The sequence below is a fragment of the Neofelis nebulosa genome, chromosome 15, assembly GCF_028018385.1.
Source record: "Neofelis nebulosa isolate mNeoNeb1 chromosome 15, mNeoNeb1.pri, whole genome shotgun sequence".
NCBI lineage: Eukaryota > Metazoa > Chordata > Mammalia > Carnivora > Felidae > Neofelis > Neofelis nebulosa.
The window spans coordinates 36,016,562-36,030,282 of NC_080796.1; the positions used below are offsets into that span (position 1 = coordinate 36,016,562).

Here is a 13,721-nt window from a genome sequence, read left to right on the forward strand (position 1 = left end):
AGCCCGACGCGGGGCTCGAACCCACGGACCGCGAGATCGTGACCTGAGCGGAAGTCATACGCTTAACCGACTGAGCCACCCAGGCGCCCCAAAGAAGTTACCTTTTAGGTTTTTACCCCAGTGTCTCGACCCTCCCTCCAAAGCGTTATATTATTGGTTGAGAGGAATGTAGCATTTATATAAATGTAGATTTAGTAATCTTTCACAATTTTTAGACATCGTATCATAAGTTTTTTTTTTTTTTCCTTTAAACAGTATTAGCTCTTTTCCTTTATATATACTCCCCTTGTATTTTATGCCTTTTAAAATACTGGAGCATTCATGGATTCTAGAATTTGGCAACATGTGGCAAATATCTGAAGTTTTCCTATGACTTTCATTCAGGGGCATTTATTCCTTATCTTTGCGCGTGCTCGTAAATTAATTGTCGAATTGTGGTGCTTTTTAGCTGTTAGTCTTTAAGAAAAACTTGTAAATTACTTATGATGGTAAATGGAGATAGCAATGAATAAGCCCAGCATTTTCTTTATTATTAGTTTGTAGAGTTTATAGTTTCAAGTAGAACATGAGTCATGGCAGACGTGGAAACATCTGTGGAGCAAGTTTGGGTCGTCAAGGGTTGGGTCGCTGTTGAGGATGGCGGTACATATTATTCTAGACCAACGCCATCAGATAATCGAGAGTCACAAAAGTAATGATTTGGCGTTATATTTTTAACAAACCTGTCAGAAAACATTACCACTTACTGTACCTTTTCAGTAATTTAGGTGCTCCCTGGGTTACCCAATCTAGTTTAAAGTGGACCGATTTCAAATAAATACAAGGAGATGAAAGGGTCATTGTATTACTTCAAATGCCTTCTTCCTTCCTTCTGAGTGCAGGTGGAAGAGGGGGCAAATCTTTTTTTTTTTTTCCCCCTCCAATCAGGGAATAAATATTTTGGCATAGAGGGACATAAGCATGCTCTTTTGCCCAATTTAGTTAGGAAGACTGGAATTTAAATCTGGGCCACAGATAGAAACATAACTTTAAGTGAAAAAAATACTGTCGTTATTTACTAGTTTTGATATCGCATTGATTCTAAGCATCTTCGTGTGAATAGGGTCAAAATAGAATTTCATCATTCAGGTGAAAGTAAATGAAATCGGAGATTAAGAAGACTCAGTCTACGGTAATATGGAAGCCAGAAAGGGAGGTGCAGCTGTGAATGATGTATAATAGAGTCAGTTTCGAGGAGGTAAAGGATTTTTGCTAATTCTTCATGCTCCTGATTCAAAGATAAAAGAGACAGGATTTTAAACCAAAGCGAAAGAGATGAAGGACATTTTCAAAAGCCATAGACCAGTGTTCTTAGTATGAAATATGCTGCCAGTCATCATGTCTAAAGGAACATTCTAGAAAGGTTTTGGAAAATTTACATTAGTACTTAGTTCTGAGTCCAACCAGAGTAGAAACAATACGAGCTCTCGTTCCACTTATTTCAGTGACATATTTGCCATTCTTTGACTTTAGGGAACATGTCCTCTTGTTCTGAGAATCGTCAGACATTTGCAGTTGGTGAATTGAATCGAGCTCCCAACATTGTTTTGAGCCAAAGCTTTTATCATTTAAAAATTTTGAGGGCTAAGTAAAGTTAAATCTGTGAGAATAGATAGATTTAAAAAGAGATCTAATCAATTACTACAATAGTCTCAAGTCAAAAAATCATTGCTAGGAGTCGTGTGCATTCATGTGAGGCTTGTGTAATTAAGCATTTTAATAAAAGCAAAGCTCCATAATTGATATTAGTCACAACTTGCCTGTTGTCCTCCAATGAGACGCAGGTCCAAAAGTTAAATGTCACATGTTTAAAAACCAAATCAGGGGTGCCTGGCTGGCTCAGTTGGTTGAGCATCCGACTTCGGCTCAGGTCGTGATCTCGTGGTTTGTGGGTTCGAGCCCCGCATCAGGTTCTGTGCTGACAGCTCAGAGCCTGGAGCCTGGTTCGGATTCTGCGTCTCCCTCTCTCTCTGCCCCTCCCCTGCTCACACTCTGTCAATCTCTCTCTCAAAAAAAAAAAAAAAAAAAAAAAAAACAAAAAACGTTAAAAAATTAAAAAAAAAATCAAACGGCACTGAGCTTGTAATGTATATTTTATTTTGCACAAGCTTGCATATATACTGCACATACATTCAGTTTAAGAGAAGATGAAAGGCACACAAGGCAATTGGACTACTGTATCCTTTAAGTGGTACAAAGCAAAAGGTAAAAGTTTGGAGAGTATACAAAAGCTTAAAACACACAAAGTAAAACCCCCTACCCACCCACCCCCCAACAACTTTTTTCTGTTTTAAAATTTAGTAGCTGCCAAACTAAATTTTTGTACTTTTACTTTAAAATCAATTGTCTACTGCACCTTTTTATTTTCTTTTTAATATGGACAGGGAGTCTCATTTTTTTTATCATATCAATTAATATTACAGTACATCCTTGGTAATACAAAATTGTACACCTTCATCAAATAAATTAGGATAAATTAAACCAATAAATTATGCAAAGTCTTCAGAACAATAGACAACAACAAAAATCCACAATTGAAATTGCCTCTAGCTAAAAAAAAAAAAATCAAAAATTGACTTTATCAGTTCAGTTATTGTACTATATTCAAATCAAAGGGTCTTTATTACAAAAAAAAAAGAGCTTAATAATGCTATTTACAACATATTGCTAAATAATAGAAAGGCAGTGTTTTGTCACGGTTTATACTATATACATATGAAAAATGGCTGGGACGACATTGGGAGAAACTATGACCTTGGATTTTTCTAGGTAGCTCTGAGACCAACCCCAAATACGTTGTTGTTCTAATTCTAATTTTGAAGTGGTAATATGCAATTTCAAAATGCCTTTTCCTCCCACGTAGAGGATTCAAATATTTTTAAAATACAGAATGAATGCATTTTCACAAAAGAGGGCCAGTCTGTTTGCCTTTTCCGCTCACGTTTGTGCATTTTAGGGGGTATCTGATTTGAGAGAGGGCTCAGTTGAATGACTCAAAGTCCAGAGGCTTCCAGATCCTGTTATATTCTTAGAAGGATAATTGTAAGAAGATGCAAAGGTTAAATGCCAGTTTTGATCCCAGCTCTGAATATGAACATCTTAGCTTTAGTTTTTTAAGATGGTTTACAACCAACAGATAGACAGAAAACAAAACTGCATTTCCTTCAACATAACATTTAAGTGCAATACAGTAACTGCTTACTCATATAAATCAGTTACATTCTTTTAAGGGGAGCTTTTTGAAAACAATGCTTCTTGTAATTTGCAAACACAGAGTTTTGTACCAGAAGGAAACATTTGTACTATTCACACCAATGAATATTCTATAATATACATGGCAAAGAGATTTTGCTCTGTCCTCACATGTACAGCTTTCAGGGAGTCTGTAAACCACTTTTTCTTTGATGAATTTATGATTGCTTCTGAGGGACAGCCTATTTTTAAAGCCCCCCACATCTTTAGCTTTCTGACTTAGTATTAACCTGTGTGTGTGTGTGTGTGTGTGTGTGTGTGTGTGTGTGTGTGTGTGTTGGGGGTTACTTACTGTTTTCATGTACATAAAAAGAAATTTCATAAATTTACAGAAACTGCATTACCCTTGCCCTTGACATCTGATGAAAGAGACTGTTATCTTTTAAAAGTAGAGAGCAGGATTTTCAAGAATGCTTTCAACTGTCTATACAGTCACTGTAGTGTTCCTAATAAATTCAACAGATGTTGTGAGAATGTAGTTATTTATTAAAATCTCATGTCTTACGTAACCACAGCCATGAGGTTAAATATTTACATTGCTTTATAAAAGTTCCCCTCTTGCTTTAGTGTTTTTGTTTTGCTTTTTTTGTTGTTTTTTACAATTTTTAAAAATGATATTCACCCACATCCCTAGCACAGCAACAAAGATTCTGCAAACATAAAACACTTTAATTAAATAATACTCGGAGGCACAAAGCAAACTTCAGGAATATGTGGGTGAACGTTTCCTTAAATAATTACTACATCCTACCATCTTCCAAGTGGTTTTACCATTTAATGTGAAACGTCCTCCTTAAACAGCCAGAGATACAGTAAGAATTAAATGTTTTGTTGTTGCAAATAGAACATTCTTTTCACAAAACGTAACAAATGTCTAAAATAGGTCCTTAAATCTAGATAGGAAAAGGTAAGCTTTCCACCTCACACGCATATATATATGTATATTTTTACATGTGTGTATATGTGTGCATGTGTTTATGTTTACCCACCCGCACACACATATATAGCACATGGTATGAAATATTGCTTCTATACTACTTTTCATTAGGCTAAGAAAACACAAGATTTGCACCACAGTTACAAAAAATTGGCTTCTACAAGAATTTTCAAAACTCGGATGCTGCTCAAACAATTGAAGAAAAAATAATTTGCGGTATCAAACTGTTCTAAAAATTCTCTTCTTCAAAAACGTATTCTCCCGCTTTGTTTTAAAAAGACACAAAATATGCATAGCTATCAACGTTATGTCAAACAGCCAGAAAAAAAATCTAGTGTTTATTGCAGCTGTAGTAATTGGAAATAAAGTCAAAAAAGATGAAATCGAAAGCCACAGAAGGCACAAGAACAATTGTACTTGTGGGAAAAAACTGGTATTTTTGAAGGATTTTTAAAAATCCCCCCGCTGGTGCATTTTAGGTCTAGGCACAGACTATAACCTCAAGTGTATATGCAAAAATAATTTCGGGTTAGCAGAAAATAACTGGAAATGTGGTATTTCAACATGCACTTTAGACTTTTTTTCCTATGTAAACTGTCCCTCATCCTTCACCCTCCCACCTTCGTAGAAAGTTAACTTTCTCCCAAGTAGCCAATTTTTTTCACTTGGTGAGAGTTGAGCTGAGATTTGAAAGATGGTGATTTAAAACAAACAAACAAACAAAAACAAAAACAGAAAAGAAAAACCCCAAAATTGTTAAATAGGAGTTGTGAGAGACAGGCTTTTGTCACTTTCCAATGCACTGGGAGGCACAAGATTTTATGATCGTAAAAGAGGAAAAACCACCTAAAAACAAAAGTGATCGAGTTCTGTTTTCAGAACAAAGAGATGAGTTTATCCTCAAGCAATTTCTACTCTGAAATAATTTCTACGCCTCAGTGAACATTGAGCGGATGTTATCATAGATAAGCACAATCAACATTGGTTGTGAACACACACTTTTGCTTAATTTGTCTATTTAAATTAGAAAGGCAGGGGAAAATAATACTAAAGATCCAAATGAGTCTGGAATCAATACTGAATTTGCCCCAGATCAGAAGAAACTTGCAGTCTGTCTACATAGGTGAATACACTACGGTTTTGCCTTCTACCTTGCAAATGGCAACACACAATGTTGATACGAATTATATGGAACAGCAAAGACCCGGGTGTGTAATGACGTGAACAATGAATTCATACTCTTTCACATGAAGGAAGGCAAAAGAGTGTGACCACAAGTTGAGATTGGTTCCCTACTTTGTGCCGATTCGATTTTCTTTTCTTTTCTTTCTTTCTTTCTTTTTTTTTTTTTGGTTTGCATTTTATTCCAATGTAATGATTATCCGAACACGTTTTTTTTTTCCACCCCCAGGCAAAGCCGGAACAAGAACAAATTGGATCTGATGGCTCTGTGTGCGTCATGTAGGGGGACACAAGTCGGATGATGCATTTGGCTGTGGGGTGCAGAGTGAAGCCAGGGGCGCTCCTGCCTGTGTTGCTGCACTCCGTCCACACTGTGTGAGCCTGTTAGCCTCCTGAATGATGCAGGGGCATCATACGACTGTGCCGTTTAATTTAAAGTCAGCAGGTTTTAAGGCTTTGTGCTGACAATAATTGCCTCCATACATTCCTGTCCATCAGCAGAATTTATAAATGATGTTAAATTGCGGCGATTGGGTCAGCTAGTTAGTCACATGGGCCAACCTGCATTTCTCCAAAGTCAAAGGTGGTTTTTATAAAAATTAAGGAAAAATGGTATTTGTGTTCTCTATAATCTAAATACCAGGTTTGTTCCTGTGTCATTTTAAGTGCGTATCAAATGACTTACGGAGGGGGGGCGGGGAGGGGGGCTTAGAAAAGCCTGTTAGGATGAACAAGGAATTCTTACTGCATCTGTACACAAAACCCATCTGAAAAAACAAGCGTGAATGCCATACGACTTTTTAAAAGCAAGCATGGGACACTGTACACCTTTGAAAAACTGGAAAAAAATAGAAAAAGGAAAAAGAGGAGAACCATTGAAGAAAGCATGAAATAGCAGCTAGCTTTCTTATGTATGCTGAAATTGTGTCTTTTGGGTTAACCCCAAACCTTCCTATGCCATCCATACACTGTTCGCACATTTTGGTCAGTACTAGCTTCTGAATTAGAAGAGACTTTATCAGTTGCTTTAAAATGTTGTACCTAAAATGAAGAAACACTTAATTAGACTGTCACCGCTCTGAATATCCATCAGGGTACTGTGGAATTGTATATGAAAATGGGTCATTCTCACACGTGCTCCTCTCCAGAGGTGAAGATCAAGTCAGCCAACAAGGTTCTAATGCAGGCAGGAATTGTACGGGTCAACTTGGGATGTCCTTTATTCCTTACTACAGAAAGGTATTCGGAAAATAGTGTTTTCTTGAAAAGCGTGTTAAATATTCAGCAGAAATTATAATCCTTCGAAGCACATCAACAAAGTTGAGCAAAGAGTACATTTGAAACGTATGCGCCTCTTAATATCTGAAGTAAGACAATAGAAAATGATGCTCTAGGGTTTCTTTTCTCTAATGATATATACTCGCTGATGATGAAGAGCCTGTTGTAAAATTTAGAGAGGTAATTTGAACACCATGTACAAATTCCTAGTCTCATCATGAAAGAGTCAGTTTTGTGTAAAATTGCTTTGCCTCCGTAAGAAACTGGCCCTAGCTTGGGCTCTTTGCCACTTTTCCTTGGAAAAGCTTGATAGTGATTATTTTTCTTTTTGAAATTTGGCCTTTCGGGGTAACTTTTGAAAAGTGAGCTGTTTACCTGCCGCTGGCATTGTTTTTCAACGTGTGATAAAAAGCTACGTACGGAGTTCCAACCAAACAAAATATTTAAGTTTATGTAGTGGTCTCGTTGAGTTTTCTGGCCTTCTTAGCAGTAAAAACAAGAGACACCCCACCGTTTGGAGAGCGGTCCTGTGTCACGGGTCTCCCTCCACCAACTGCCATTTGCGATAAACCATCAATCAAGCAGAGGCACCTTTGAAATGCCTTTCCTTGCTAATATAGATTTTACACACATCAACATTCTTTTTCCCTGAAAATTAACCCTATTTTTAAGTCTCCAAATGTTAAGGGCTTTGGGCAAAAGTAAACTAAAGACAGAAGGAAAAATAACCATCCCCTTGCGATGGAAAACGAAAGGAAATGAGCGAAAGATGATAAGGGGGAATTACCAGCTGATTTCATAACACATCCATGCCTCCCATACACATATATATGAAATCAAAATCTAGAGACGTACAACGTGGACATCCAAAGGGGACTGCTACTATTCATACATTCGAAAAGAGTTGTTGAAATTTCTACTCATGAAGCAGCTCTTGTAGGCAGTTCGGGGATTTGAAAATCTCGGGGACTTCACTATCCAGCTTGCAGATGACCTTGTATATGGCCTTCTTCCAGGAAGGATCAACATCTTTGCCTGCGATAATGGCATTGAAAAACTCTCGTAATGTGATCTGCGCAACTTCCAGGAATCTCTCTGGAACCTGCTGATACAAGGAGACAATGGCATTAATAAAGTTTTCAGTTTCAAGTCTCCAGTTCTTCAAAGGAAACTGAGCTAAGTTCTTTCAGGAAGGGGCTTACACGGCACCTGCATTTGCTAAAAATGGCCGGCCTCTATTCTCTTATGTAAATTTGTTATATATAGTAGCATTGTAATGTGGGGTTGACAGCTTTGCGAAGTTTTAGAAAGGGACTCGTGCAAAGGATCCACGCAGACATACTGACAAACTAGGGTCCCCTTCTGAATATCTGGGTGAGAAAAGGGGACACGCACTGTTGGGATTCCTGTTTACGCACTTCGTAAACAGGTGTATTCCAGGTGCAAGTTTCCAGCTAATCTTTCAGAACTTCAATCCTATTTCTCTTTGATTCCCATTATGAAAACAAAACGTGTTCCCAAAAGCAGGGTAAGAAATAATTGGCCTTTGATAGAAACGAACCCCCCTGGAAAGGAAGAAAACCTAGAATTTGTTTCCTGCATAAGTGGAGGGTTATTGACTCACCTGCTAAATTGGATACGAGAGTAATATGCATCACAAAGTACTCTGCATACAGAAAGGAATGAGATAATGACACTAACACTGAATCTCCAAATACAAAGTTTTAGTGACTCCTAAAATTCTACATCAGAAAGTACTTTCCTTTGAGATTAGAATTGTCCCACAACAGTGATTTATGCAGCTGATAATAGTAACGAAAGCTAACATTTTTGGGGTGCTCGTTACGTGTCAGGCGCTGTGTTGTGTACTGACTGTGAATGATGCCATTCAATTCTCCCAACATCTCTATAAGGTGTCATTATCCTCTTTTTACAGTGGAGAAAACTGAGGCTCAGAGAGATCAAGGTAATTTTTCAAAGCCCTTATACTCTAAGATAAACATTCTCCAAATGTTCTTTTCAGAACCCCTATTTGTTTATCCTTTTCTTCCAGAGTAACTTAATAGAAATGTGCATGGGTGTGTGTGCCCATGTTCTTAATTGTTTATTTAATAGTCTGACCTCTTGTCCAAGAAAACGGTAGCTATTGATGTACTTAGTATTCTTTGTCAGTTACTCAAGGTAAAGCATCCACACCAAGATAAAGGATTTGCAGAACCATTCGGTGAACTCATAATTTTCCAAGTACACACTGACACTCAGTAGATTTCTTTTAGTGGGGGTACTTATACGTTAGTAATGTTTTATTTAATAGCAAGAGCAGACATATGAGGAAGTAAATGCACTGTAGTTGTACGTGTGGACAAGTCCGTCCACACATACATAAGAAGTGAAAGATTTTCATCTCAGTTCACGTATGCCTCTTAACCAAAGTCCAAGGGAGGTAGTGTCATGTTGAACATATATGATCTCTTCCTCCCCACCTTTTCTCAATTTGTACAATAGACCATTTTAAAATGAGAGTAACTATTAAAGATAACTAAAATGATCACCAGGCATCCCCGTTTGATACATTTAAAATTGGACAAAGAAGTTCACTCCTTCCAGGGGTCAGTCACTCGTCTTCTGTAAAGAAAATGAGTAATTCCCCAGAAAAAGAAGGGACCCCATCTGGGGTCTATCAGAGTCTAGAAAAAGTGAAAATTTTGAGTATCCCCTTCCAAAGACATATACACTGGCCAGTTTCTCAGGACATAGCTCCCCCAGATCATCCAAATACCGCCCTATCCTCCATGGATGTGCAAACTCATACACCCAATGGCCATTCCCTCTTGAGAATTCATCTGGATTTTCTACAGAACGTTGGCGATTTCTCCCCAAAACCCCTGAAGATACATCTGTATTTGTGGAACAGGAAGAGCCTGGAGGAGAGATTAGCTCTCCAACTCACCTCGCACTAAATAAAAAGTCATTAAGCAGCCTTTTGGAGTACTCTCCTCTCTTCCCTCAAAGATAATCCTTCACATTTTATCAGATGGGCATTTCTGAGGGAGGGAATCTGGCTGGAGAACAGCGAGGCAGTACAACTACACACTCTAACTACTTGGTTTGGGAGCTGTTAGCCAAATGCTACAGAAACATAATCATAGGCATTTATTAAAATAAACATTTCAAGAAGTGTGGTTTTCCCGGCCATTGGCAACAGAGGCATGACAAAGATCTATGTTCCTCCAACACTTGGGAGACTCAGCATAGCATGAGAGCTGTAAAGGACAGTGGGTATGTCCTTTACAGATGAAGTCAGAGAAGGCCAGAAGCCCCTCCCCACCAAGGGCCCCACAGGAGGGCTGGGGCACCGGGGGCCAAGGGAGCAGAGGTATTGCTGGAGATCGTCAGAGGACAGAGATCCATCTGGAACAGCATCAGCACTACAGGAGGGAGGGAAGCGTAGTTCTAGGGTTTGCCTGAGAACAAATCAAAGGAACTTCTCTGGGGGGGCATGTGGATTCCACTCTATCGTTATCATCCACCATGCGTGTTAATGGTTTTTAGCGGGTTTTATCTTGTTTGAAACATTCATTTCTTTTGGTAGCCATCTTGGGCTGTCCTCTCCCATCTTTTGTATTTACGCCTTGTGGTGTTTAAGTAATGAATTTATCACAAGATGTCTTTAGCTAAAGAGCCATGGTTTCTATTCTTTGTCTCCCCCATAATGCTTAGTCTTTCATATTGAGAACTTGCCTTCTACTTTAATCCACATTACTCTAGAGTCACACTTACCTTCTCCCTCAATATTTAAAAAAAAAAAGAATTTTTAAAATAACGATGAAGAAAGATAGCATTTAAAGAGTTGGACTAGATCTCAAAACTCATTTTCTAGACAAAGAAACGAGACTCTACAAGATGACTAAATTATGAGAGGAGACTCATGTGAAATAACATGTCCAGGTGTCTTATCATTAAACCATGCTGGCTCCTTCTTAATGCCTTTTCAGTAACTTCTATTTAGATGAGGCATCAAAACCTTGACAAGCTGTGGATCTGTGACTGAGAAAAATCACGAAGAGCTGGTAACTTCAAAATAAATGTGAATGGTACAAAGGATTTCCAGGGGGAGACTTGGGTTATTAGTTTATGTTTGAGAAGGGATGAATACTTTTGGAACAAATGGAATGGTTTGCTAATTTAGCGCTTACTTTGAAGCAGTAACTCCTACAACGGATTGGGCTGGTTTAAAACAGTTGATAATGAAAAATCCTCTAATACTAGAGCAATGAATCTTTTTTCGTGGCTCCAGAGAGGTAAACTGATGAGTAACAACTGATCTTTTGAGAGAGTGGTCAAGGAGTTCCATCCACAGGTAGAAATACCACCCATGAGAGAAGAGATCTTTACCTTTCTGCTTCAAAACTTTCCCCAGCTCCATTTAACAGAGTAAGAGGGGGGTCCTTTCTGACTTGGGGGGGACTATCTTAGAATTCAGGCTTAGGAGAATGATGTTGCCATATTTTTCTGTACCTCTTCACACCTAATGGATTTCCAATCACTAACAAACATCTGCAGAAAATCCCTTAGTGACAAGTAATCCCTTATCTAGGTTTCTTTTAATAGAACCCAACAATCTGCAGAATGAACCCCAGAGTCTCTCCTCAGCATCAGGTGGTAACAGTCAATCAAGCCCCTGGAATGCAAGACAATGCAGGCTGCTGGGAGGGGGGAGGGAAGGCCATGCCTTTGGACATGCCACAGGGGAAAAACAAAAGGCTTCCAAAGACTCTGGCTGCAACTCCGAGGCTATTGTGAGAGCTGCTGGTGCCGAGTGTTCTTCAGGAGAGGAGAATGGAAAGTTTGCCTGATACAAAGGCATCCCAATATAGGAACCTCACCCCAAATGGTCTTGCCTCTCCTTGCCTTGATATTTGGAGGAGAATATAATTGCGAGGAGGTACTTGAAGGCACTTATAAATTTGAAGGGGGCTGGCTACCAGCATCTACCAATTTCATCACAATTGTTTGTACTTGAGTCTCCTCAGAGCAAACAAGGGCCTTATGGGCTTTGATGAAATGGGGAAATCGGGAGGATGTTTTCCAACCTGCTCCAGCTGTGCCCGGGTTGCGCGTGCGCGCACACGCGCACACAGGCGCACGCACTCACGCGCACGCACGGTATGTTGGGTGAACGGCTGTTTTGCTGGGTGGTGGTGGTTGTTTTTTTTTTTTTTTTTCCTTTCTCGGAGTGAGTGGCAAAGACACATTTTCCCCCTGTCTTCCTCCTCCTCTTCCCAGTTGCTTTACCTTCAAGGATGATTTGTTTTATTAAACTGACTGTCCCTAGCCTCTGCAGTACATAATAAAAGCCTGACAGAGCAGGCTGCCTGCCTTCTGTGTCCTGCAGACACTCATCATAAGTGTCAGGACATACCAAGGTTAGTGGTCACTGCAAGTGTGCTCGCTGGCCCAAACCTTGCCAAACGCTCTTGGCAGCTGAATGAATGTCACAGAGAATAGAAAGGGAATTACAAAGGTTAAAAAGAAGACAGCCTCTCCTATTTTCTGGAGACAAGAGAAGCTGATTTTTCACACCTCTGAAATATCCCCAAGCTCATCCCTTGGCCTTTTGCAGGGGACCTGAGCCTGGTCCCTCGCACAGCTCCCCACGGATGCCTCTCCATCCTTGATCCCCTTTAAAAATCGGTCCACTGGCCTAATTTCAGCAGTGAGATGATCTGCGCTGAAACGGACAGAAAACAAACCAGGCATGGTGCTCTCTCCCCAGCCCCTCCCCCATGACCAAAGGCTCAAATGGCTTATCAAGGTTATCAATAGATCACAATCTTATCAAGGGAGATCATCTTTTCAACTAGTTTTTTTTTTTTTTTTTCCCCCCAAACTTACTCTGACTGGGAAATGTAAAAGGAAACCTATGCATGGGCAGGAGTATTTAAGGGATGGAAAAGTAAAATCCTGGCTAGTATTTTGGTGAATTAGTTTGTGTGTGGGTTTTCTTTCTTCTTCCTCCTCCATTTTTTTTTTTTTAATACTATAAAAGGGCAATAAAATGCTGACTGTAAGAAGACAATGTCAAGGAGAAAAGGGTACTGGTATTTTGGATACTCTTCACTGCTCGCCTTGGAGAGAGAGTTATTCTTGTCACAAACCCTTTTGTCTGCATCTGCTGACTGCTTGCCTGTAGCCAGCAGCATACTTTAACTGTTTTGTCACCTCCTAACATCACATGCATCAGCTGTTGGGCTTTTGTTACGGGTATTGTAGAACTAATCCACTGTGGCTGTTCTACTGTGCAGTAAATAAAACAGAAACGGGCTTCTCAGACAATTCTGCATGAATATTTCAGATGGCTTTACAACTCCAATTCACAAAATCAAATAAATAAATAACTCCCCCAGCCTCTACCCGCACAGAAACAAAACCCCTCAAACTAGACCCAGATGCCTCCAAGTCAACCGCATTGAAGACACTGACTTGAGCCTTCAAGCAATTGTTTCAGTGAAGTTGAAAGAATAGTGCTCTCTACACTTGAACACCGCGCTATTCATACTTGTTATTAGCGTTAGACACATCTAATTCCAAAAGCTGGGTAAGCAGCTTTGGAAATCTGGAGAGCCACTTCTCTCCTTGGGCTTTGTATAAAACTTAAAAAAAAAAAAAAAAAAAAGTAATGCCATCAGAAATACATAGTTAGAGTTGCCTTGTCAAACCCCTTTCATTGTTTCCAACTGCATTTTCTTCCCTCCCACTTATCAAAGGGGTCAAAGGAAGATGCTTGTGTATCTAGTTCATCCCAAGAGCCTTTCCAAAATGTTTAACCTGGGTAGGAGCACAAAAGGAAAATCGAACTTCGGGCTGGGATTTACATCATGAGTTCTCTCATAGTATAAACAATACACTAATCATACACAGCGAGGCATTTTCTAGATGACTTCTAAGTGTCTTTGGAGAAGCTACAAAGAGAAAGGGTCTCTGCACACACACGCACATGTGCACACACACACAGACCCTAGGAAAGAAGACA

At 39.4% G+C, this 13,721-nt stretch overlaps 1 protein-coding gene across 6 annotated transcripts in view; it reads right to left on the reverse strand.

Annotated features, from left to right (window-relative positions):
• Nucleotides 1-2,114: 2,114 nt before the first annotated feature.
• PROX1 (prospero homeobox 1) overlaps nt 2,115-13,721 on the reverse strand; it is a 52,241-nt gene continuing 40,634 nt past the window's right edge. For 5 of the 6 annotated variants that reach the window (XM_058701666.1, XM_058701667.1, XM_058701668.1 and 2 more), the window contains one exon: nt 2,115-7,793. In XM_058701666.1, coding sequence (XP_058557649.1) covers nt 7,605-7,793 — 189 coding nt within the window. In that variant the 3' untranslated portion in view covers nt 2,115-7,604. The remainder of the gene's footprint in view (nt 7,794-13,721) is intronic. The other variant, XM_058701672.1, reaches the window with a different exon arrangement.